Source organism: Dromiciops gliroides, chromosome 3 (genome assembly GCF_019393635.1).
Source record: "Dromiciops gliroides isolate mDroGli1 chromosome 3, mDroGli1.pri, whole genome shotgun sequence".
Taxonomy (NCBI): Eukaryota; Metazoa; Chordata; class Mammalia; order Microbiotheria; family Microbiotheriidae; genus Dromiciops; species Dromiciops gliroides.
The window spans coordinates 371,415,354-371,442,918 of record NC_057863.1 but is presented as its reverse complement, the minus strand read 5'-3'; the positions used below and the strand labels follow the sequence as shown (position 1 = coordinate 371,442,918).

The 27,565-nt window shown below is 35.2% G+C and overlaps 1 protein-coding gene across 1 annotated transcript in view; it reads right to left on the bottom strand.

Annotated features, from left to right (window-relative positions):
- Nucleotides 1-8,377: 8,377 nt before the first annotated feature.
- Nucleotides 8,378-27,565, bottom strand: part of LRP1B (LDL receptor related protein 1B) — a 2,279,180-nt gene continuing 2,259,992 nt past the window's right edge. Inside the window, 4 exon segments of the mRNA XM_043994810.1 lie at nt 8,378-10,247; nt 12,641-12,739; nt 16,896-17,040; nt 18,380-18,470. Coding sequence (XP_043850745.1) covers nt 10,107-10,247; nt 12,641-12,739; nt 16,896-17,040; nt 18,380-18,470 — 476 coding nt within the window. The 3' untranslated portion in view covers nt 8,378-10,106.

Here is a 27,565-nt window from a genome sequence, read left to right as displayed (position 1 = left end):
TGACCTATGTGCTTTTCCACCACACTTAGAGCTTTCATGCTCTCACCTCCATTTGTAAATAAATGGGCTAAGTGAACATAAATCTTAGCCTTTTGAAAATGGTAGCAGAGACAGGGTATATTTATTTATACACAAGGAGAATTCAGACAATGCTTTAAAAGATAATTTGGATCAAGACCCACTACCACCTGAATTTAGGCAGTCATTTATATATTTAAATATCACTATACTTATGACCATAATCATTTCTGATATTCATAGTAACCCCACTTAGCTGGAAATGAGATAGAGTATGCCTTGTTAATTGAAGATATGTTAAGACATCATCAAGAAAATAATGAGGAATGACACATTTCCCATATTCAGCTATAATACTATGGACAACAGACAGAATTCAAATGTAAGTCATAAAATATTCTGTTTCTTAATATGTCTGATTTTCATTAAATACAGCCTTATTTCAGTTAGGTCCCTGATATACAAGCCAATGTTTATTTTCAAGGTTACACTAGAAAACATGTCATTTCTTGTTCATGTAGTCAGTTTAAAGCACTTAAAATGGGACCAGCAATTTTAACACAGGGAATGACAACCTGAAACTTAATGATAGCTCCTTGGGAAGGATGCTTTAGAAAGCATTTTAAAAGATACTGTTATACCAGGACAGCATAAAAAAAACTCTCTTTCAGGAACAATGATATGTTAGAAAATGCCCCAAATCTAAACTGTTTAGTGGGAAAATGTAGACCCTGGTCTTTTCTGGAGCAACCCATTAAGCTGCTCTAGGAATAATGATTGTAGCTTCTTCAGTTTTCTACTCCTTGTCATTGATTTGCAGTTTAACAGCTCCTTTCATATGCTGCAAAGGAGCATCCAAAGAGAATGATCCTTAGAGAAATGAGAAGAAGTTATGTGGTCAGCCTCTTTGGGATAAGTAACAGTGTAATATGGCAAAACATCATTGGGTTAGAAGTCAGAAAAGCTAAGTTCTAGCATCAGCACCACTTTTAACTAGATGTGCAGCTTTGGACAAAGCACTTTACTGGACACTGTTTTCCTTATTTGAAAAATGAAGGGGATTCCTTAAGCAAGTTCCTTCCAGCTCTAACATTCAATGATTCTAGATTAAAGATGTGATTTATCATCAGTGGTAGGTATAGATGAAATAACTTTTTTATTTTTTTTACACATGTCACTGTTTTGAAGGATTTTGAATAGGAATGAAGAAACCAGTGGCAACTCTTACAGGTGTCAAAGTTAAGGTCAATGATATCTTGCATTTTGAAGCACAAGTGGAAAAAGGAGTAAACTTTAGCAAAGTTGGAAAGCAAAATTACTTTTTTTTTTTTTTTTTTTGCAGGGCAATGGGGGTTAAGTGACTTGCCCAGGGTCACACAGCTAGTAAGTGTCAAGTGTCTGAGGCCGGATTTGAACTCAGGTACTCCTGAATCCAGGGCCGGTGCTTTATCCACTGCGCCACCTAGCAGCCCCTAGCAAAGTTACTTCTAAAGGCAAGGAGTGGAATATAGTATTAATTTAAAAGTTCCTGCAATTGCAACAGGTACTTATTGGATAACCAGAGAGGAACACGATTTGAATTTTAACTATTTGTAACTGTTCAACTCCTTCATATATATATATGATATATATATTATATTATTAAACAGTGCATGCCCTCTCACTCAGTTATACCCCTGTTAGAGATCACCAAGAGAGATGAAAGAAAAGATTTTATATGTACAAAAGTATTGATAGCAGGAGTTGTTGTAGAAAAAATGGAGACGAAAGAATGTATATCAATTGAGGAGTAGCTGAGTAACTTGTAGTATGTGAATGTGGTAGAGTATTATTATGCTGTAATAAGTGAGGAACTAGATAATTTCAAAAAGATATGGAATTATCCAGATAGATATAGATATATGAACTTATAGGGTTAAGCAAGCAGAATTGGAAGAACAATTCATACTATAACATCAATATTATAAAAACAAACAATTTTGAAGAATTTTAGAAAAAATTAAGAATGAAATAAGCAGGGCCAAAATAACAGTTGATGCAATAGCAACAACTCTAAAAATAAACAATTTTGAAAGCTGTAAGAACCATGATCAATATAATCACCATCCATGTATATATAACCAGTAAAGTAATTTATTTTGCTTGACTGTGATTTTGTAACAAGGAACTTTTTTTTTTTCCAGTGGAGTGAGAGGGAAAGAAAGTAGATTTCTGATAACAATTTTTTTTTTTAAGTGGCAGTGCTACAAATGTGGATGTAGTATAAAATTTTAGATGAGGTCACTTTATAAGTGTCACTGGTGGCTCAAAGCCCAATAGCATAAGTATTTCCTCACTGGTGGAGATTGATTATTCAATGTTCCTTTCATCTCTGAGGTGTGGAGTTGAGGAAAAAGAGAAACTAAAGGAATGCCCATCAATTGAAGAATGGCTTAGTAAGTTGTAATGTATGAATGTGATGGAGAGCTATCATACTGTACAAAATGAGGAAATACATGATTTTTAAAACATTTGGAAGAGCATGCTTAAGAAGAGATTTTGGTCTTCTGGCTTCCATCTTTGAGAGAGAAGTTATGTAGTTCCATCTTCTCTTCAGAAAGAGGTCTCTGAAGAGAGAGAAAGACTTTGGGGGAAAATAAACATGTAGAAGAGATAGCACTTTCAAGCATGACTTTAGGCACCTTCTCCTTAGGGTGAGATCTGGGAAGCTTTCCCAGTTGAGCTATCTAACTCACAGTGGGACAGCTCATTCACTCTGAGTATTGTCTGGTATATTCTCATCTGTAAATCATCTATTTTCCATTTGCTCTTGACTTGGATGGATGGATTTATTTGCTATTTGTTATGTGTGTTCATTATGGAACTGACATTTTGCAGAAAAGGAACCAAGTTTTTGCATAAAGCTTGGAACACTCCTCCATTAAGAGAGAGAGTTCAAGAATTCAGCTTGAACCTAAAAATTATCTTCCCTAGACTAACAATATTTATGAGGCCACATAGATATAATTTGAGACCACTACCTTTTCTCTAAGGAGAACATTGACTGATTGAATGGAGTCATTCCTCTATGGTCTCAACCTCCTGTTTCTTCTCCAGGCAGGAATTGGTTTCCCTTGGAGAAGGGTGGGTAGAGGTATCAATTCATGCCTATGTGTAAGACACATCTAGACAGTAGCATATAGACATATATAACCTACATCAGGCAGTACATAACACAATCCTCTATATTAATTTTATTTAATTTACTTGTTTTACTTTGTTAAAGAGAATGCTAACAGAGTAGGGGTAATTCAGTAACTAATATCCGCATAGAGCTTTAAAATTTGTGAAGTATTTTACAAATATTAACTCCTCTTATCTTCACAACTACCTTGGGCGGTAGGGCTATTATTAAAATACCTATTTTATAGTTAAGGAACTGAGACAAACAGAAGTTAAGTGACTTGCCCAAGGTCATATAGTTAGTAAGTGCTTGTGTCTGGATCTGAACTCAGGTCTTCCTGACTCGGGTTCAGTATTCTATCCATTATATCAGCTAGCCATTTGCAATGTAAAAGAAAACCACATCAATAAAACTTAAATTTGTTTTAATTTTTTTTAAAAAAGGAAGTTTTGCCAGTGAGTGTTTGTATTTTCCTTCCATGTGGTGTAGTGTGTAGTGTTAGTCTCTGAGTTAGAAAAACCTAGATTCAAATCAAATACATATTACCTTGTGTAATCCTAGGCAGTCATTTAATCTTTAGTAGCCTAGGCAACTTTCTGAAATTTGAAATTGCAGAGTAGTTGTAAATGTGGTGGTGGTGGTGGTGGTGATGATGGTGATGATGATGATAAAGCAAAGACACCTGGATGTGTGTCTCATTAAATATTTTAAAATTTATCACACTTAAAATTCTGGTACTTAAGAACTACTCAAGTCCATAGCTTTTAAAATAAAGATTAATCAGTTAATCTTTATTTTAATATGTGAAAATAGAACTAGAATTGTGGGTATATTTGGATTGCCTGCCACCTATGTAATAAATTGGACCCTGAGAACACAAATTTCTCTTGTCACACTGAGACAGCATATGGATAATGCAGGGACCATTCAATAAAGGAGACATTTAACCACTGAAATGCTAAAACTGCAAATGCAGTTCTCAAGTGACAAAAGGTTCTCTTATTATGTTACTAGCACAACAGGTCTGATGAGATCATATATTCAAAATGTTTTATAAACCCTAAAGCTATACTCTGTAGATATGTGTGTGTTTCTTTGTTTTACTTTGTCACAATAGAACTCTAACAGAGTGGGGGTAATTCAATAATCAGCATTCATACAGTGCTTTAAAATTTGCAAAGTGCTTTGCAAATATTAACTCCCTTTATCACAGTGTGTGTGCGTGCACATGTGTGTGTGTGTGTGTGTGTGTGTGTGTGTATAGGAAGTGGGGGTATGATTATGGAACACTTGGTAGTGAATGACACTATGTGATATAGGGGAAAGAGTATTTTCTTATAAGTCAGAGGACCTGTGTTCAAATCTCACCTCTGATACTTGCAACCTTTGTGATCAGTCACAGTGGACATGTTGGATGATTTTGCTGAACTGATTTATTTTTCCCCTTCTTTCAATCTTGGTTAAAAGGGATAACTCACTGCTTAAGGAAGGGGGTAATACATTGGAAAATGAAGGTGATATCTCAATAAAAGATATCAGTAAAAATTTAAAATAAAAAAAATGATACAATGAGAATGCCATTCATCAATCAGTATATTTTCAGACAAAAATTCAGTATGCTTTCTTAAATTAGCTCACTGCCTCACTTCAAACTTTAATTCTTTACTATAATCTTTAATTCTTAACTGTATTTTACTAATTATTCTTTTTTGTTTTTGTTTTTGTTTGTGGGTTTTTGTTTGCTTGTTTTTTGGTGGGATATTGGGGGTTAAGTGACTTGCCCAGGGTCACACAGCTAGTAAGTGTCAAGTGTCTGAGGCCACATTTGAACTCAGGTCCTCCTGAATCCAGGGCTGGTGCTTTATCTACTATGCCACCTAGCTGCCCCCCCCCCCCCCACTACTTATTCTTATAGAAATTTTTTTCCTCTCTTACAGATATTTAGATTATTGTGATGAATAAGATGTGTGAGGTTTATAACTATCAACATTACATCTAAAATAGCTAGAACAGTCTGCAAGCCACCAGTGCATAAATAAACTGGAAATCAAGTTGCATCAGAAGGCTTGTAATTTATGTATTAAAACTGTAGAAGAAACAGCAGCTGAAAAATTATGTGGTGGTGAACAAATGACTAAAGTAATAGCACTGCATCACTTACCTTAAGAAATATCTGGTAGACATGTCCTGAAGGAATAGATCATCCATTAGTGGGAATGGCAAAAATTTTAGCAGAGAATTTATCAGCTAGGTAATCTTACTATTTAGTAGCAATTTTTCTCTGGATTTTTGATTTCCCTCAGCACAAAAAAGATAGGATTGTATGGAAGCTGCCCATTTCTCAAAGTGAATTATATATACAAAGGAGTGATATCCATTAAAAAGGAATGACTGAATGAGAGAATACAGTTCCATGCTTTGCCCTCTAAAACGCCTGTGTCTGTATGTGTACAAAGAGATTGACAAGTAGATTGGGCATTAAGAATGCATCTTAAGATGTTTAGATAATATCACCTCTTGAATAACTTCCCTGAAACAAAACTGTGCCAAGTATAAATGGCATACCTCTTTAAAATATTCTTCCAAGCCTATTTCTACCAACTCATAAAAAGAAGGCATACCCACTGGGGAGAGGAGAAGGAAGTGATTGAACATGTTGACCTTAGAGAATTCTTGAGCCTCACAACATCATGACACATTAAATGTCAAATGTTCATTTTTCAATAAGGACCCCATAGCATAATTTGACATGAAGAATATAGTATTAAGAAGGTGGAGAAACAATTTGGTGTAGAGGGTAGTGGGCTATTCAGAGTCAAGTAGAAATGGGTTCATGTTCTCTTTCTTTCTTTCTTTCTTTCTTTCTTTCTTTCTTTCTTTCTTTTTTTTTTTTGCAGGGCAATGAGGGTTAAGTGATTTGTCCAGGGTCACACAGCTAGTAAGTGTGTCAAGTGTCTGAGGTTGGATTTGAACTCAGGTCCTCCTGAATCCAGGACCGGTGCTTTATCTACTGCTCCATCTAGCTGCCCTGAGCCTGGGAATTTTTAAAGATACCCATGTGGTTTGGGAGAGAGTGGACTGAGAGGAAGAAATAGAGACAAGAGCTGAGAAGAAACAGCATTGGGGGAAATCCCCGTGCTGGATATCATAAGCCAAACTGGAGAGAACCAGTGACACACAAGCAAGAGGTAGAAGGGAAAACACAAAGAACAGCTGAGCTGCAGGAAGGAAAAGAGTGATCAAAGAGTTAGAGACCTATAGCCAGTGGTATTTTGAAACCAGCTTGTACCAGCTAATGAGAGCTGATTGCCAAGTTTTCAGGGTGAACGTTTACATCTTGGAAATCAGCAAATGCTACAAATTAGGACTTGATTTACTATTTTATCTAGGCTAAAAAAATTGATGGAAAAATGGTAATAATGCAAATTAAACTTAAAATTGTGTCCTGTAAAGTTTGAGAGCTAGTGGCTAAACACAAACCAATATACCCCTGCCTGCAGCTATCTTGAAACACAGAATTTGTACTAAAGCTGCTAGTTGTAATTGCCTCTTCAGTGACTGAGAAGTTCCAAGAAGTCCACTCTTGCCCCAATTTTCCCTCCTCATATGTGTCAAGTAATAGATACAGTAATATAATCTGCTTGACTCTGATTTTTCCTAAAACAGAGAATCCAGATATTATCTGGTAATGCACAAAATTTAAATTAGAACAGAAAACTAAGACTCTATCTGAATGTCGGGGATTTTTTTTTTTTTTAACCTAGGGGCTCTGAGCTATTGTGATGGTGTTAATAAATTAGTAATACTTTAGTCTGTTACAGACTCAGTAAAATGGCAGAGAAATGAACCACCTGAGGGTTGTTACATTTCCCTTAGGTTAAAACTGACTTAATTGTTGTAATGGGGTGTGACTGATTAACTCTTCAGAGTAAGGGGACAGGGAACACAAAGTGATAAGAAATGAAAAGAACATACTCTAAATCAACACCCATGGAAGAGTTAGGCAAGGCTAGAAAAGGACTAAGTTCCCCCACTTTGCCAGAAGGGAACTTTAACTTCTACAGTGACATTTGCTGGTTTTATATTATTTTAGGGATTTGGAAAATAAGACACATTTCAATTGAGGAAATATATGTGCAGGAGTAGTGTGTAATTTTCAACTTTTGTCAACACCAAAACTTTTGAGGACTAAGCCAAACCGCACAAAAACTAAACCTTAATGGAAAAAAAAGAGGATAGAGTTCCAAATTTAATGATTTGACATCATTTTTTCCCAAAAATGTCAACAAACACAGATCTTTTGTGAGACAATGACTCAATTTGTAACTGGAGAAATCTCAGAAGAGCTCTTTCATGAGTACAGCCTACCTTTCAATTTATTTACATGCATTCTACATCTGTACAAACATGTTATTTATTTCATTTTGTAGAAACTCCATGTTTGCATGTTGGCAGCTCATCTGGTTATATACTTACAGATTTGTCTGAGAGAGGTTAAGTGACTTGCTCATGGTCACACAACCAATATGTGACAGAAGCAGGACTTTACCTATCTCCAAGATTAGCCTTCCACTCTCTCTGGCATGTACATCTGTCTGTCTTTCTATTTATCTATCTTTCTGTGTCTCTGTCTCAGTCTCAGTCTCTCTCAGTCTCTGTCTCTCTTTGTCTCTCTCAGTCTCTCTCTCTCACCATCACCTAGAGATGCATATAAATGCACCTTTAAAATCTTTAGTTTCTTCATCTCCAACACATGGGTTCAGCAAAGGTAGGAAAGAGGAAGGGTTAGGTTTATGTGAACACAGACCACACAGTTTCCTGTATGAGTTTTACCATCTCCCCGCCTCCCCTATTTCTCACCTCTGGATGCTATGTAGATAGCTTAGGTGAGAAAGAATATTAAGTAAGGAAGAAAGAAGAAACAGAAAGAGATAGTTGCTTTTATCCCACCGGGCCAGGAGACATTCCTTCTCTAGCATAACAGAGAGAATCATGGCAGCCTCATGTATAATGAAGTCAATACTTCCCTAGGCTACAGTAAGTACTTTAAAGCCATGACAAACAGGTTATCCTCCTGTCCAGGGTTCTTCTTCCCAAGAAGTTTTATAATTATCTGTAAGAAAATTAATTTCTTAACTTTAAAAATTACCCAACACAAGGACTTAAATATGTAGAATTTCATTTAAATAAGTCAGTCAACAATTTTTTATAAAGTATTGAACACTTCATTGTAGAAACATAGGCAAAATGACTATTATAACCAAAATGAAAAATACTGTTCAATTTAAAAAATGTACTTAAACAAGAACCTGAAAAAGTTTATGATATGCATAACATTGTTCAAGCAAAATTGCACTAGTATTACATAAATCAATAGTTTATAAAGGCCTCAATATGGCAAAGTTTAGAAATAGGTAGTATGCATGCACATAGTACAACAAAAAAATCTTTTTATAAAACAGCAGTTTTTTTAATGCTTGTACAAAGGGAATAAAGAGCAACCACAAACATATTTCATCTGTTATGTTAATACATTATGACAGCTAAAAGTCGGTCATGTCTATCAGAGGAACAAAAAGCCCTCAGTACCATGTGAATAAATCTTTTGTGCCTTTAAAGATATTTGTATAAAAATGCTATCCTTTTTTATATGTAACTTAAATAAGTCATACTTCTTTCAGTTGAAATTTTTGGGAAAAATAAGTGAGTGGCCTCTATATACTTTTATAGAATGGAAAATAAATGGATACCAGAGTAATTAGTCCAACCTTGACACTTTCCACCTTTGATTATGGATTGTTGATGGTTATCCCAGAACTATTCTGCTAAGGTCCCTTAGCAATAAATATTTTTAATGGGGGCACACAATGAATTGGTCCTAATGTACCTTGAACACATCCAATCAACACTGCCTACTGAAAAAACTGCTTTGTCTTGTATGCATGGCTTGACAAAAACAATTCACTTGCTTTCACAAAACTGGAATTCTGTTGTCCATTTATGTGCTTATGTTTTCTCTCTCTTTTGTTGTTTCCAGTGTAGTAAAGGGTTAATCATCCACAAAATGCTGTGTGAAGGAATCCATAATGCATGAATAGGTAATGCCCTCTTGTGCTCTTGAGTGGCTACTGTACTGAAGGCCTAATGGAGATCAGAAGATCTTGTTCCATAGCAATTCCATAGTTTTTCAGTTTTTAAGATAGTGTTGCTATGTTCTACCAGTATTGGTTACATATAAATGTAGATTATATGGCATATTTGTTTAGGATAGCACATACAGTTTAAGAAAGCATAATTGTATTCATGCAAATCATTAGAATTTATCTTTTTTTTTTCATTTTAAAGCCTCATCTATCTCTTCAGGATCTAAGGCAAATTTCAAAAGCAGGTCATGTTGGAATTTTGAAGATTATATACTTTTATTTAGGCTCTGAAGTAAAATCCTAATGGGCGCAAAGAAGAAAGTACACCATTCAATCATTCTTTCACTATTTTAAACAGAAAAAATGACGTACCGTACTACAGCTTTCAGACTATATCATGGAAAAGTGCAGATAACATCTTTGTTGACTAAGTAGAACCAAAAAAGTTCATACAAAATAGATTGCTCATATTCACACTACAAAGGAATATGTTTTAAATTTTAACAAATTCAAAGGTGTGTCATATCAGCAGCATTGTTGTAAATTGTACTGTAGTGCAGTTTCTTTTTTTTTTTTTTTGTAAAAATACCATACAAATGGTCAATCAATAGTCATCAGCAGAAAACAAATCAACAACGGAAAACTCATAAAACAATTAAACCCAAAAAGGAAGAAACAAAAGAGGTAATGCTGATGCCCAAACAATTATAATACTGTTGGAACATACAAAAGTAATCCTTATATTTTATACATTTATACAGAATATAAAAGGTATCAGCAGATTATGCCACTGTCTCCCTTATCCCAATTTCTATTTTCTTTGGAAGAAGTTCTTTCCTCTCATCAACACTTCCTAAGGAATTTCGACAGTTTTGTCCATCCATATATAACTTTGCATACACTGGATTAGAGTAATTTGTTGGCTGAGGGAAGAGAAAGAGATAAATTATCATTTAGTTAACTCCAAGTCATTTCAACAGCAACAAAAAATTAAGTGCACTATATGTATAAACCACATGGCAGGTATACAAAGACAAAATTGGAACTGTCCTTATTGTCAATGAGTTTACATTTCACTGGGGGATGATATAATAGATGGACACAGGTAAATATAGAGCAAATACACAATAATTTCAAGTGCTGGTTGGCAGAGGGTAGAGATCAGCAAAGATGATTTTATGTTCTGTTTTCAAGAAATCTAGGGTTTCTGAGAGGTGGAGGTGAGAAGAGAGTCATTGGAAATAGTTCATGCAAAGGCATGGAAGTGGGAGATTAAACATTGTGTACAGGAAACAGCTAGTAGGTCACTTTGATCTCGAACAAGTTCTTGACTCCTCTTTTATAAAGATAACAATACTTTAAGATAAGTGAAGGGGGATGTGTAAATAACATGTATTATACTTTAAATGTGATAAGGCTTATTTAGGAAAAATCACAAGTTACTGAAATGTTCTTTTTTTTTCAGAAAACTGATAAATTTGGGGTTCACTATATTTTGTAAATGTGGGCACATTTTAATCAAAGTTCCTGTTAAATCTGTGTGAAGGCTAGACTTGGAGTAGGGAAACAAGCTGAATATTTCAAGCGCTAGAACTGTAATTAGGTAAATGGTATCAGTACTTGGAGGTTTTACAATGACATCTTTATGATTTCCTGTTCCATTTTAAAAGACATTATTCAAGCTCAAAATTGAATAAATTAATTCAGTGTTTTGCCAATATGATGCCAAACAGTCATTTGGAAACACCAGAATGGTGTCTTGAATCTTGGTCTTTTCCTTCAAACCTTATATTATAGATATAGACTTGGAAGCTACTTGCTGAAAGTGAGGTTAAGGGGAAAGAAGACATTTCCATTCTGATTTTCTTGTTCTCATCATGATTAATTTTAGGACTAAAATAAGAGCTTATATAACTGATGATACAGACAGAGGCACTAAACCAGTCTCTAAGGATTGGCTGGTTGGCTGCAATACCTGCAGTCATTAAATTCAGTCAACAACTGTGAAGACAGAAAAATCACTTAATCACTTATTGTTTTGCATTTTATCATTAAAAGCTAAAAAAACAAAACCAAGAACAAATAAAGGAGTATTTATGTAACCAAAACAGACTCTTACTTACTGTTCTACTTATATACTCTTATTTATAAAAAGAATTTACTGGGCTATTTACAAAGTATTATGAAGAACACATTTAAAGTAAGTTACAAGAATATTTTTCAGCTCTGAAAACTGTCATAGGTACAATATAATTTCACTAATATTTATAGAATTACTTTATAAAATTGTTTTTTCAGCAGCTGGTTGATAGAGTGCTTGACCTAGAGTCAGAAAGACCTGAGTTCAAATCCAGTCTCAGATTCTTGCTGGTTTTGAGACCCTGGGCAAGTCACTCAACTTCTGTTTGACTCAGGTTCTTCACCTGTAAAACGGGGATAATAATAAGACCTTCCTTCCAGGGTTGTGAGGATCAAATGAGATAATAATTATAAAGCACTTAGTGCTTGATATATAGTAAGTGCTTTTAAAATGTTATCTCATTATTATTTTAAAAAATCATTTATTAAGCACCTGCTAGGTACCAGAGACTTTGCTAAACTATGGAAACAAACTACAAAATGAGAACAGATATATTTATCTTTCATGGTAAAGTAAGACAATCTGATAATGCGTTTGTATGTATACACACATATACATATATATGTTTATGTATACACACACTATTGCTTTACTTAAAAGAAAAGGAACAATAATAATAATGCTTTATATTTTATATCAAGTTTAGTCCCTGAAATCTTTATTTACAATAAGGTCACTGCAACCACTTGATACAAACGAGGCAAGAAATAAATAGTGACATTATAAAACATGGAAATGAATAGCAAATGATTTTCTTCTAAAGCATGCAGCATGCTTCTATAGAGTCTGATTATATGAACTTTATCTTAATAATATATAAATACTAAAGATTAAATATTTTGATTTTTTCCACTTTAAATTTCTGCCCAGAAATTCTAACTTTCTAAGAAATGAAACATTTTCCTTCAGTACGATATATTTGTAAATGCCCATTATGGCATTTTCTTATTGCTGCAGAAACCTCATTTTTCTTTAGTGAGTTGTGGAAAATCTTAAAATCTCAGTTAACATGAAAAACATGTAGTCCTAGGCTTTTAAAATCTCTAAATTTTGGAATGACTTTTCAATTAAAAATTCCATAAAGAGCTATGCCTCTACGAAGTCAAATGCCCTGTCTTGGTTTATGAGGAGCCCTGTGATGGAACGGACATGGAAAGATGAATTTTCTTATCTCACCCCTGCGGTTAGTGGTCCTTTCAAATCAGAGTTTAGGTAGATGGGTGGCGCTGTGTGGGGAAGCTTGAAAGCACTGGGTCCTCCCCCTATATATCTGGCCTGTATATAAATAAAGAATTTTAGTTTCTGGTCTATAAAACATTGCATCTCCCCTCCCATCACATTTACAAACTCATTTTTTTTTAGTCACAAACATAACATTTTTGTCCTTAGACCATTATTTAACATGAAATACTGCACATGTTGCCTGTATCCAAGGAAGCTCTATACTATCATTCAAATATTAATATTCACCTACTGCTTCAGATGCAGGTATGCCTGCTGTCTCCGACCTACCTTTGGAGATACTGAGCTCTGAGATATATCCTTTCCATTTCATTTTATCCCCCCAGGAAATAATGTTCCTGCTTACAGATCTGTGAATAATGTGCTTGCATCTTCCAATTAAAGTTTTTCACTTTGGGAAGTCCTGCTAGTAGAACCGTTCTGGATAATCAGCCATTTTATTAACCCTGACTACTTCTACTCAGACCAGAACTGATCATCACCTCTGTGAGGAACTCTCATCTTGTTTTTCAAGAAAAAGAAGTGATAGAATAGATTGATTAGAACTAGTCCAAAGAACAAAAATTGCCCTTGAACTTGATACTGTGGGTTGGAATCAGTCAAGTTCAAAGGTTTGGTTACTCAGCTTGGCACCCCTACCCCACATTCTATTAGTGCTATGAAAGAAATAAATGGGAACATGCAGGGGGTGTGGAGAATAGCTTTGAGTCAAAATGGTGTGTGTGTGTGCGTGTGTGTGTGTGTGTGTGTGTATGTGTATGTGTATGTGTATGAAAAAGAAGTTACATTCTCTCTATATATCTTGAATATTCTATGAACTCAATATTGAGTCTATTTTATTGACCTTATTATCCATTTAAATTCTTTAATAAAAGGCATGAGCATGGCAAGCTATCTAGTCCATTTCATTGACCAGGCTAGAAATATATAGGGAGGGGGCATCTAGGTGGCACAGTGGAAAGAGCACCAACCCTGGAGTCAGGAGGTCCTGAGTTCAAATCTGGCCTCAGACACTTGACACTTACTAGTTGTGTGACCTTGGGCAAGTCACTTAACCCCCATTGCCCAACAAACAAAACAAACAAACAAACAACAACAAAAAAACCCCAAACAAGCAAAAAAAGAAATACACAGGGAAATGAAAGCTTCTTCAGGGTGTGACCTCCTTCTTTGCACAGAAAACATATATAAAAACTGTGATGGAAACTGGAGTGGGAGCTAGGAGACCTGGCTTGCTGTAGCCTTAGGCTGAAAGTCATTGCCTTTCTGGTCTTCAGTTATCTCAAGGGTCTAGACTGAATTATTGGTATAATCCCTTTTGTTGTTTCTGACAGTTGTAGTCTGGGTAACAGTCCTGGGTTCAAATAATCACTTTCCAAGTCATAAACTGATAATTTGAGGAACTTCAATCTCATTTTATGAACCTCCATTGTAAATATGTCCAAAGGGATTGCCCAAAGGCAGCTTTTTGTTACTAAAGTAAATGAGAAATTGACAGAAGAGAGATTTCTACAAAGGCCTTCCCACAAACTTGAGATTCCAGTGCTATAATGCTATTTTCATTGAAATACCTAATAATTGGCTCAGTTTAATAAATTAAGGATTAAATTGACAGAAAAATTTAGAACCCTTTCTCTCACTGAAATAGTCTAAATTAGATTCTTCAAACAATAATATATTTTGATTAAAAGTACTTTATTACTTTAATCCTAAAGTACACTAGAAATAATTCAGAAAGTATGGTATTTCAGATGTCTCTCCACTTCTCAGATAAACCATCTAATAAAAACATTCAGGTTGCCTGTCTTCTGCCAATTATAAGAGTCGAAAATATTAAAAATTGAGGTTACTTGTGTTTGTACCTTGAAAACATTTAAAATGTAGTTGTAAGTTACTAAATTAATAATTGCTGTCACTGATTTTCAATTGAATGTTGTTCTTTCCATAACAAGGCATTCTACACTAAGATCAGGTTTTAGACATAGAAATAAATGCCCCATTCCAAGGCAAGTTCAATTCAATTTGTGGACATAGAACCAGTTGCCACTTGGTTGATTCATTTAATTAGGAATATTATTTATGTCATCTGGATAAAGGAAGACTGGGCATATGGCATCTGAAGACCACAGCATGGAAGGGTTATGCAATGTGTCCTGTAATAGTATACCATACAAACAAAGGTTCTTTGGCTTAGAATAGTGCCTGGAACATAGTATTTGCTCAGTTAAGAATTACTGAATGAATATTTGGCCCAAGACCAAGTTTTTATTAACTATGGAAAAAATGAAAACAGTTCATGGCAATTAAGTAAAATATTAAGAAATATTTCACTTAAATATTACTTAATATATTAAGAAAAATTTACCTTTACTTAAAATATTAAGAAAATTCAGATGGAAGTAATGATTTCTTTGTTTGCTTTTTGTCTCAGTTTTCCAGTTAACAACTTGACTTGTCTACTTTCCTTTCCTAATGTAGAAGTGACCATAAAGCAAGGTAAACCAACAGTGATCTAATGAATGGATCTAATGAATTTCAAAAAATAAAATAGGAGACAGCTAGGCAGTGCAGTGGATAGAGCACTGGCCCTAGAGTCAGGAGGACCTGAGTTCAAATCCGGTCTCAGAACATTGACACTTACTAGCTGTGTGACCCTGGGCAAGTCACTTAACCCCAATTGCCTCACCAAAAAAATAAAAAAAATAAAATCTAGAATTTATTGGTCTATAAGTTGATGATATTTCTCAAAACATAATAAAGAAATGATGTCTAATAGAGAATAAGTATTGTTATTATAGTGACAGTGTGACATTGTGAAGAGGAAACTTGCTTTAGAGCAAGGAAGAACTGCATTCAAGAGGCTCCTCTGACAGAGTAGCCATGTGATCCTAGACAAGACACTTAACCTCTCAGGGGTCTCTAAGACTCTAAGTTAGAGACAAGGTGCTGATATTTGGGTAGACACCATTTCCTCACCAGGGAGTTCCCTCTATCAGTGAAATCACAGTTCCAGTCTCTATTCGTTATTTAAACAACTGAGAGCACATAATCATTAGCACTTTAATTCCAAATACCATAAGGGGAAATATATATATATATATATATATATTGCCAGAGAAGCAGTTTTGGTTTTTGGGTTTGGGTTTTTTTTGTGGGGCAGTGGGGGTTAAGTGACTTGCCTCGTGTCACAACTAGTAAATATCAAGTGTCTGAGACCAGATTTGAACTCAGGTCCACTGTGCCACCTAGCTGCCTCCCAGAGAAGCACTTTTTACAGATTATTTTGCTGTCCATTTTGAGCTTTATCCCTGATATTTCCGAATAGAATGAGATTTGACTCGCTGGAATTTATACAATCTGTTTTTGTTTCAAAGTACATTTAATGGCAAGCAGGATGATTTCAGAAAGGCCTGGGAAGACTTGAATGAACTGACGTATAGTGAAGTGAGCAGAACCAAGAGAACGTTTTTCACAGACACAGCAATATTGTTTCATGAAGAACTGTGAATGACAACTATTCTCAACAATACAATGATCCAAGAAAATTCCAAAGGACTATTGATGAAACATACTATCTACCTCCAAAGAAAGAATTTCTTTTTATGGAAAATGGACTGAAGTATGCTATTTTTCACTTTCTTTTATTTTGTTTTTTTACTCGTTTTCTTGTACAAAATGACTGATATGATAATATTTTATATAATTGTACATGTATAACCCATATATGATTGCTTGCCACCTCAGGGAGGAGGAAGGGGAGGGAAGGAAGGAAGGATGGATAAAAATTGGAGCTGAAAACTATAAATCAAAGTGTTTATTACCTTAAAAATAAATAAATAAAATTGAGAGAAAAAAACCAAAATACATTTAAGCATACTATACTTAGAAAACAGGTATTGTTTCACATGAACTCTTTGAATATTTACAAATTGGCGAATTTATAGTGTGTGTGTATATATATATATATATATATCCCCAAAATGTTTATTCTTTTCAAAAGCAATTTATAATTTTAGTTAATGAATTCCTACAAAATTTTCTTTGAAAAAAAATAACACTCAAGAATCTTTAACCTTATTTAATATCTTCAATTGAAAAGGAAGTGTGATGACTTTCAGAAATATAGAAGGAGTTATGGCCCCAAGAATTTCAACCATTATCTTTTACCCTCTAAAGAAAATGATCTTACCTTTGCTGGATCTACTATGAAATCTGGATCCAAAAGACTTCCATCATTATGATCATGGTCCACCTCATACATATTATATGATGGATTGCCAATCTCCACATTAATTCCTCCATTGATAATAGGTTGTCTTCTAATTGTTTTTGTCCTGTAATAACAGGAATAACCAAAGTGGGTAAACTTTTACAATATCGCAAACAAGATATACAGAAGCATTTTAAGTATTTAATGAGCTCATTTTTACCTCTAATTATTTTATCTAGTCTTAGAAAAAAAGGTTTGGAATAACATAGATATGTATCTAGTAAATGGTGAATTATTGGTTATACAAGGGAAAAAAGAACACAAAAATTCCAATAAAACTTCAAGGATATTCTCAGTTTGTCAAAGTTAGTTACTAAAAAGATATCCATGGTTGGAATTATCTTTTCCCAAGAGGGCTACAAAAATAAACTGTTTACTTCATTATTCTTACCAAACACCAGTGAAGATTTAAAAATAATTATATTATTTCCCAAATCATCTAGATAAATTCCCATTTTTTTTTCTATAACAGATCATAAGCACTATTCTAACTAGGATTTCTCCTTGCTTCAGGCCACCTTTGTAGGGGTCAGCCATTACGACTCTAAATTAGTTGGTTTTGAACTTTTTTGGGTCATATAATATGTATGTGTGTACATGCATGCACATACATGTGTATATGTAGATATGACTGCATATATGCATATGTAATATTTTAAAAGATGTAAGCTATTAAAGCTTAAATCTGCACTAAGACTTTTGGAATATTCTGTGTAATACCAGGGCATGTGACCAGAAGGTAAAATACAGCCGAATTTACCCTGAGCTAAAGACTATGTGAGATTCTTAGCAAAATGCACCTTGACAACTACCTAATTTTCTATTAAACATGAACTAGTGTCCAGTTAAACCAAACCATCTAAAGACCACTGATTTTATATAACTGACCACTGCTAGGTGTCATGCTAACAGTTTTACGTCAATAAAACATCGTCAATTAACCTGACTAAAATCAATCTTTCAAATGAATCAATGTAGCCCACAAATATCAACATTTATGATTATGTGGTTCACTACTGAAAAATATGGCTGTCTCTGATATAGCAAGACTTCAGGTAGGTCACGCCTAGACCATCTTTTGGTGATCAAGGACCAAAAGGAAGATTCTACAGAGCATATTGACAATTTATCTGTCTAATCTTGCCAGACCATCTCCCTTCCAGCAAGGGGGCTAAGAGTAGGGCCTGGCAAAATTACCATCATTTCCAGTGAATTTGAGCTGGTGCTAAAACCAATGAAAAACATATTATGCTATGAGAGAGGATAAGTAGGTCTAGAGTTTGCTTGTATGAACTAAATCACCTCATTCTGATTATCAAAAGGAAAATAGAAAGCAGACCTATTTTATATACATGTTTGCAATTTACCTTTAATTTTTTTAGTAATAGAATAATACACCTTACCTTCTTTTTCTCTTACAAAGCACTAAACCAATTACTAATGTAGTAATTAGTGTTACCAAGAGGACGAGAGGAACAATGATTGCAATACTTCCTGCAAAAGATTTAAAAAAATACACACATATATCTATGTAAAAATAAATAAAATCAAAGGTTTTATAGAGTTCTAAAATATAATCTAAGGCTGATACAAATAAAATTACACTGAAGAATTTTAACAATAAACATCCTGATGACTCTGATTTCACTACTGTATGAAGAGAAAAAACACAAATAATTACCGAGATGTCCAGGACATATCTTTACTACTGTAAGATGAATCAAACTCCTTCTATTCTTGAATGGTTTTCTAAACTGTTCTTTGTTTCACATGCTAGACTTCTGAAGGTATGTAGCAGACTTCTGATGGTTAGAAATAATGCCCCTTAGAAACTACCTACACCTGAATGATTCCTTCCATCTTTACTCAGCCAACACTCTATTTCCTCACACTAGTACCTAGTACACATTGTTTCTTTAACAAAAGCTGTTGAATGTCTCTGCCTCTACATATATACATATTATTCCATGCTTGCTATCAAAAAAAAAAAAAGGCTGGGAGCTTTAAATGTGTTAAACAAATGGGGATCAGAGCTAATGATTTTCCCTATTTATAATTTTCCTGAATCTCTGCCCTCAGCTCTTGTGGTAATTGTGGAGCTTAATTCATTAACCAAGTGCATACTGAAGAAAGTAACACTGAAGGTAACATTTTCAAAGGTATTTAGGGACTGATTCTCAAAATATCACAAAAAGTTAAGAATTCAAAAGAATGGGAAAGATCGTGAATGATTCTTTTTACCACAACTACCCCTTTCCTCCAAGAAAAAGAAGGAAGGAAGGGAGGAAGGAAGGAAAGAAAAGAACACTGCCCCTTGAGGCCAAGAAAATTAATTCTGGGGTCATAGACTCTGGGTTCAATTCCTGTTTCTGACACTTACTATGTGACTTTGGGCTTAACATTTCTGAGCTTCAGTTTCTTCATTTGTAAAAAGGAGAGAGTTGCATTAGTAGACAGAGAGATCCCTTTTATCTCTATATCTATGATCACTATAATAAACCAGCCTTTACAAGTCCATCTACCTACACCATCATCTACATAAAATTCTTCATGAAAGTGAAGAATTAAATTAAATTAATTAAATTAAAAAGATCAAGGGATCTTTTTAATGACAACATAAAAAATTTTAAAGAATATAAGATCCTATTGTTTGTTGATTTTTAGATGGCATTTAACTCAGTAGGGCAAACTGCCACTGAAGAATCTTCTCTGACAAGGATTTATTTATGTATATATCAAAAAGATTCTAAGATAGCTATAACTGCAGAGATTACATTTTTTAAAAAAAAACTAAGACAATTTTTTTTTTTTTGCAAGGCAATGGGGTTAAGTGACTTGCCCAGGGTCAGACAGCTAGTAAGTGTCAAGCGTCTGAGGCTGGATTTGAACTCAGGTACTACTCCTGAATCCAGGGCTGGTGCTTTATCCACTGTACCACCTAGCTTGCCTAGACATTAATTATTGATATCAACTAAGGTATTAAATAGGAAGGTCTGTCTGTCTATCCATCTCTCTATTTATCCACCCATCTATCTACCTATCTAACATCTATCTGTCATCTATCTGTCATCCATCTGTCATCTATCTATCTATCTATCTATCTATCTATCTATCTATCTATCTATCTATCTATCTATCTATCTATCTATCTATCTATCTATCTATCATCTATCTACCAACCAAAGGTGGTTCCTACAACTGACCTTTTATGAGTTGCATTGAATCTAGGATACTATAGAGTCTTCTCAGTAAAAATCCATAGGAAATTAAAAGGTATTAGCCTAACAATCTACATTGGAAAATAGTAAATGCCTAAATGTATGGCATGTAGCTAAATGGTCAGTATGTTGAACAGGTAGTCTGGATAGATTTGGAGTCAGAAGACTTTAGTATGGATTCTAGTTCTGCTATTTATCACCTGTGTAAGCCTGAGCAAGTCACTTAATCTCCATGGAATTCAGTTTCCTCATTTGTAAAACGAGGGAGGTGGAACTAGATAATCTTTGTGATCTCTTCCAGCTCTAAATCTATGAGGCAATGACAATATGCCAAGAGCTAAAGATGGAAGAAGAGTATGAGCCTGGAAGATGAGATTTGACTCCAATGCTTTTGAGAAATTGTCCAGAGCTGTTAGTGATCCCCTTAGTTATAAGGTGTAACGATTGGAGTGATGCCACCTGCTGGAGAGTCACTGTAGGAAAGCTCTGCCATGAGGAGAAGGCGTCTGAGGGCAAGCCATGTGGTCAAGTTCCATGGCGTAAGGAAGTGATGTTTGCTTGTGGGTACTGTCTATCAAAGCTACCAGCCAATCAACTTGAGGAGCCTCTCATTTCTGGGAGGAGAACATGAAGTAGGAAGTGGTCGCTGGCTGAGGGCTTACTTCCTCTTTGGGTTCAAGACATAAGCTTGGTGGCAGGACTTCAGCTAGGATTTCCATGCTATAAGAAATCTGTTTTCAATCTTTCTCTCTCTTTACTAACTTATATCTTTTAATAAACCCTTAAAAGCCTAAACTCTTGGTGAATTTATCAGTGATTTTAGCCAGTTTCCCCAAAAAACTGGGCGGGGGGGACAGATTAGAACCCACATTTAGATTTTTAAACAACACAAAGGCAGTCTGTGTACAAGGAAGAAATACTCTATGACTCCTCTCCACAAAGAAGCAGCAGCAGCAGCAGCAACAACAACACAATGTCCATCTAATCTAATTTCCCCTCAAAATAATCCTTTGTATTACAAGAAATATTGTGTTTTCTTTGCCCATTTCCTTAAATGTTAAAACTTGTATATCTGTTTTTAATCATATTACAGAAAGGAAACAAACTTGTTGAGTTTTATAATAGGCTAATGACTTGTTTTTGAGAAAGCTAAGTTTTTAGGAAATTGCAATGTATTAGTAATTAATGATGGGACTGAATTTGGCAGGTAACATAGCAATTGACATTTGTTCACAGATTTTAAATACCAATGAACAGCTTGGTTACTTCATAAACCATGACTTCAGTTGACTGATTATGAAGCTTATAAATATCCTTACTGTATTACTTTTTCCACTAAAAATGTGGTTTGAGGAATGTCTAACAATACCAGTTATGAGTTACATATTTTTTTCCTTTAGACAACTGCTTTAGGAAACTGCTTAGGATTGTGTACCCCTTCCCAACCTAATACTCTATATTCAGTCCCATATTTTAAAATACAATGTTTAAGAATTCAGAATGTTCAATGGTGACATAACTTGTCAAGGGAACTTCAATGATGTTTAATGTATTAGCGAAAAATAATGTTCCTTATTGTAGTCTTTTTCTATGATCATTTACAATAGGAAAAAATCATCTATAAATAATATAGAAATCAAAAGGCAGGTATTCACTGTAACAGAAATTAAACTACTTCAAATAATAAACATTACATTCTAAAGGTGACAGAAACAAATTTTTAATAGTTAACCTGTTTTCCAAATGACTCTCATGAGTTTGGGGGCAATATCCTACCTCAATAGGGGAAGAAAAAAAACTTCTTTTTCCAAGGTGCAAGGGTGTGTTACTGCAACCCATGACACAGAAAAGAGAGAACTAGTCTAACAGTGGAATGGAAACTCCCTGAAGTCAGACTGACTTTGTAGCACCTAAGACAATGGTTTATACATTAAAAAAAAGTATAGTGGTTTGTTGAACTTAATTGGTTGATTTAATTTTAATTATTAAGTCAATATGATTTGAATTTTCCTTAAAAAGAGTATACAAATGATCATAAAAGTAGCCTTCTTACAGCTCAAATTTAATAAAAGATTATTGTGAATACAAAGGAATATAGAATTTAGGGCTGGAAAGGATCTTAGAAAGCATATAAATCCAATTTCTTCATTTACAGATGAGTAAACTAATGATTAGAAGCAATTGCTCAGAATCACATGGGTAGTAAGTAGGAGAAGCAGGATCTGAATATAGCGTCTTTGTCGCCAAATAGCTAGCAATAAAAACTGTGATTCACAATACATTGTCACGTCTTTTTGTAGGGTAAAGTTTTAAAGTCAGAACATATGTTGATAATTTCATATAGTCAAAATCACCCTTGAAAATTCATTAAATTGCCCATATAGTATAGTGTACCAATAACAGTAGAAGCTGAAAAAAGGCTGGTCTTTCTTTAAGGGCAGTATGTATCAGAGAACAGTTGGATCAGAGACAGTTGTTGTGGAAACAATTGAAAAGAAATTGTATTTTTCCCCACCATGCTCAGCTAAGCTATTGATTAGAAGAGGGAAAACAAATACCTCTAAAAACTTATGTGGAAGGAAAACTTATAACTGGGGTGAATACTCTTGAAAGGAATTTACACCTAAGTGTGATTCTATTCTGAGGGTGATCACACCACATAATTGTTTCTTGTTCCAGTCTTATTAGAAAGCAAAATAAGATACAAGAAAGTCCAAAGGGACTTTATAGCAGGGACCTTTCTGGCTAGAATAACTCAGACTGTTGTCTTGAATTTTATGAAGTCTAAGCAGAATAAATAGACTGTCTTCTTATAGGTATGATGAAAGTGAAATTCTGGAATCATATTCAAAGTTACAAGATACTCAAACTAACTGAGGAATTGAGAATGTCTGAGGGAAAAATGGATTTACCTTTCCTATCTCATCCTCATACCAGGGAATATATTTGTTGAGTGGAATGGCCTTAAGTACTTAAATTGTAATTTCTCTATCTCTTTTTGCCTACTGCATAGAGTTGAATTTGTTTGTAACCTAAGCCCCAAAACCCATTGACATGGGACTCTTTCCTTACTAGAGATCAATGTCCTGAACCTACATAAGGGGTGGGAGCAGACTTATCAGGAGAAGGAGAGAGGAGAGTTCTCCTTAGTTTCTTCAAGTTCTCCAGTCTCTTTTCTGGTTTCCAGCATTGATTCAATAAGGATGTGGAATTCTAACCTCTCTTCAGGGCCACAAAGGGAGAAAAAACTCTCAGAAAACGCCAACACGAGTGGTGGTAGCAGTCTCTTTCATGTCCCTATCCTTGCCTTGCTACACTAGAGATCTGGGCAAATTTTCCCTTTGGGTGAAATTTGAGGCTCTTTCTTGAGTGATATGAGATACTTTGCTCCCAATGGGAGAGCTACTTCAATCTGTATTGTCTGGTATATAATCTTATATGAATACTTTCTCTGACTTCTGTTTTGCTATCATTTTAGATAAATAGGTTTCTTTGCCATTTGCTATGTGTGTTCATTGTGGAACAGTTATTTGGTGGGAAGGGAGGTGGATATCAAGCTGGGGGTATTCCTTTCCCCAGTAATAAATAGTGATCAGGAATTTACCTTGAAATTGAAAATAATATCCCCTAGATTAACAATATCTAAGGGAGGAAATAGAAACAAATCTGGCCTGGGTACCCCCTTTCTCTGAGGAGAACAGCGGTCAGCTACTCTCAGAGAGACTTAGAACTCTTGGAGAAGGATGGGGGGAGAAGATGCTCAAGATGTCTACGTGTATTCATGTCTCCCTTCTAACCACACATTGAGGCAGCCTCTCCTCATGTGTTAAATGTATAATGCAACTATTTTTGTAGTTGTCCATAGCAAGAGGTTAGAGGAAGTAGGAGTTATCTAGGGAAGGCTTTGTGGAAAGACTGGGACTAGGGCTGGGAATTTAAGATTTGAACAAGTAGAAGGTAAAAGAGGGGAAGAGAGAATCCTGGACAGGAAGAAAATAAAAGCCAAAATGGAGCAATGGGAATTAGTAAAGTATGATGGGGAGATGATTGTTGCATTAGTAAAGTGTAATGGGGAGATGATTGTTGTTTTTCCTTCATTCTCAAAGACGACTTTGACAGAGTGATGTCATGCCTCACAGTGGATTGGATTTAAGGGAGGCAGGGCTGTGCAAGGTCCCCAACCTTACTCCTTCCTCCAGAGCCATCTGGGTCCAGTGGCAAGATATATCAGGATAACTGGAGATGGCCCTGTATGTTTAAGGCAATAGGGGTTAAGTTACTTGCCCATGGTCCACACAGCTAATAGGTGTCTGAGATGAGATTTTTTTTGTTTTTGTTTCTGCAGGGCTATGAGGGATAAGTGACTTGCCCAGGGTCACACAGCGAGTAAGTGTCAAGTGTCTGAGGCTGGATTTGAACTCAGGCCCTCCCAACTTCAAGGCTAGTCTTCCATCTATTGCACCATCTAGCTGCCCTTGGGGAGATAACAGGCCTGAGTAAAAGGTCAATATTAGATAGAAGAAGTCTGCTGAGTGGATAGGGAACTGGACCTGGAAGCTTGTGGCCCTGAGTAAATTCTACACCAGATACCTAATAGCTTTGTGACCTTTGGCATGTCACTCATCCTCTATGTACCTTAGTCTCCTCGCATTTAAAGCAAAGGGTAGTGTTTGAATGCAATGGCCTCTAAAGTCACTTCTATGATCTTGTTAATTAGGTTGGAGAGAGAGAGAGAGTGTGGTCCATCTATGAAAGGCATTGCAAGGTAGGGAGAGGAGTTCACATTGGTTACTCAAAAGATTGTTTTTTAATTACCTTAAGATTCTTCTATCACAATATTACCCATATTTTCCCCCTAGTTCATTGTACCCAAAGCCATCCATGCTTTCCCCTCACGGGTGGGTGTGTCTTCTCAGGTACAGTGCTTCATTACACCCCCTTTTATCTACCAATTTTTATTTTGAATTTATTTACGTGAGTTTTATACTTACTTGACCCCTTAGAATGTAAACTTCTTGAGGGTAAGGATTATAGTCTAGGCACTTAATAAGTGTTTGCTAAATTTCATTGAACTGAACTTTAGGAGCCCCAACTTCAAGGAAAACATAAATCAAAATAACTTAGACCAGGGCTTTGATATGCTGATAGTGAATCATTCCTTTTTATTATCAGAGTAGTTCCTCTCCTAGGCAACACTTAGCCTAATTCCAAATACCCTTAGAAGGAGTCATCAGTGATTAGAGCTAGAGGGACCTTAGACATTAAGGCCACCCTCTCCTCATTTATATTTGCCAGAATATTTAGACTTATTTGAACATGTGGCTTTATATGCATACATACACATACATATAGAACTTTCTACATAATATACTATGCATATATGGTTTTGTAGCCTATTTCTTTAATAGTTTTAAGAAAATAATGTCTTCAACTGTGTCATTCTCTTATTTCCCTTTCTGGGACTCTTTCCTACCTCCTTATCACACCCCTCTTTCCCAGTTTCCTCTAAGATCATGCTCTCCTAAACTTTCCATTACTTGCCTAATACTTCTAAACACTTCTTTTTAGAGCAGATGATGTCAGCTAAATGTTAGGAGAACAATCGAACTTATAAGGGATGTAGGACATTAATTTTAGATACTTATTTGTACCAAAGTGTGAGTGCATGATAGGATGAGAGGTGCTTAATAGCCCCAGCAGCATATTTTGTTTCTGGTTTTTTTTTTTTTTTTTTTTGCTGGGCAGTGGGGGTTAAGTGACTTGCCCAGGGTCACACAGCTAGTAAGTGTCAAGTGTCTGAGGCCGGATTTGAACTCAGGTACTCCTGAATCCAGGACCGGTGTTTTATCCACTGCGCCACCTAGCCGCCCCCTGTTTTTTTTTTTTTTCCTTTAAAGGATTCTTGTTAACTATTTCCCCATCCCAACATATTATAAATTCTCTAAGTGGTAGCCCTTCATGCATTGTAGCAAATAGAAAAATTATGAACATTATATGGGGGGGAAATGACAAAAGAATTTTGAGGAAGTAATAAGACTACACATGTAGGCTGACCATACCTGGGAATCTCCAACTAGAATCAGGGGATCAGTGCTCTCCTGAGATGTTCCTATTTTTCATTTTTTTTTCCTTTTGTCCAGAGCTCAAAGATTTTTCTCCAGGTGTCAAGCATTTTTTTTGCCAGTGATTCTCATGGTCAAAGCTGGAGGCCTAGCAGGAAGTACTGGGGCAGGGTGTGACTGGCCATTTATAAGCATCAATCAATTAAGGACTTTATCTGTCTGGGTATTATATATGTCTCTTCATACATATACACACACACACACACATATATATATGAATGAATACACATATATATGTGATGTTCAATTGTTTTTAGTTGTCATTTTTGTATGTGATCCCATTTGGAGTTTTCTTTTCAGAGATATTGGAGTGGCTTACATTTCCTTCTATTATATAAATACATACATACATATCTTTAATATCTTAATAGCTTAAAGCTATCAATAGTATGAAATTTGTGTGTATATATGCATACATATATGTATATGTATAATCTGTCACTTATGAATATCTTTTTTTTTTTCAGGGCAATGAGGGTTAAGTGACTTGCCCAGGGTCACACAGCTAGTAAGTGTCAAGTGTCTGAGGCCGAATTTGAACTCAGGTCCTCCTGAACCAGGGCCAGTATTCTATCCACTGCGCCACCTAGCTGCCCCCCACTTCTGAATATCTTAATGAGAATTTATTAATGTTTGCTTACTTAACTGGCTTTACAGACTTTCCCAGGCTTTCATTTCATATTCCAAATCGCTGACAAGATGCACGGATTGGAAAACTGTGTTTCAGAATACTTTATTTTGAAAACTTCTATGAAACATTTTAAGTTGACAGGGTTAAAGTTAAGTTAAATTTCAGTCTTAGGTGGCATCTGAGAGACAATAAAGCTTGTTTTGGACTAAAGCTCTACAAAAAAGCTCTTAGAAGGTTGAACATATTTTAATTGCTCTTCAAAACTGACACCTGAAAAGTGATTAAACTACAAATCAACTGTAGGTTTTATGAGAAAATTGATGTTAATTTTCTTTTCTTTGGGATTAATCAAATGAGAAGGCATTCTCCACAACACTTCAGGATGTATGTTTGGAACGGAGGAGGGAAAGCAGTTTTCTTTAATTATAAAATATGACTTTCCTCCCTCCCCCAGTGATCTTTTCACATCATGTCATGATAGTCACAGCATTTGTAACCTACACATTTCCCTAGAAAAGCTTATGCTGGGCTTGCAAAAGTCAGCACTTTGCCACCTGCCATAGCTCAAAGTGAAATATAACCATTTAAAGGGACATTCTCGTGATGAATCAAATCACG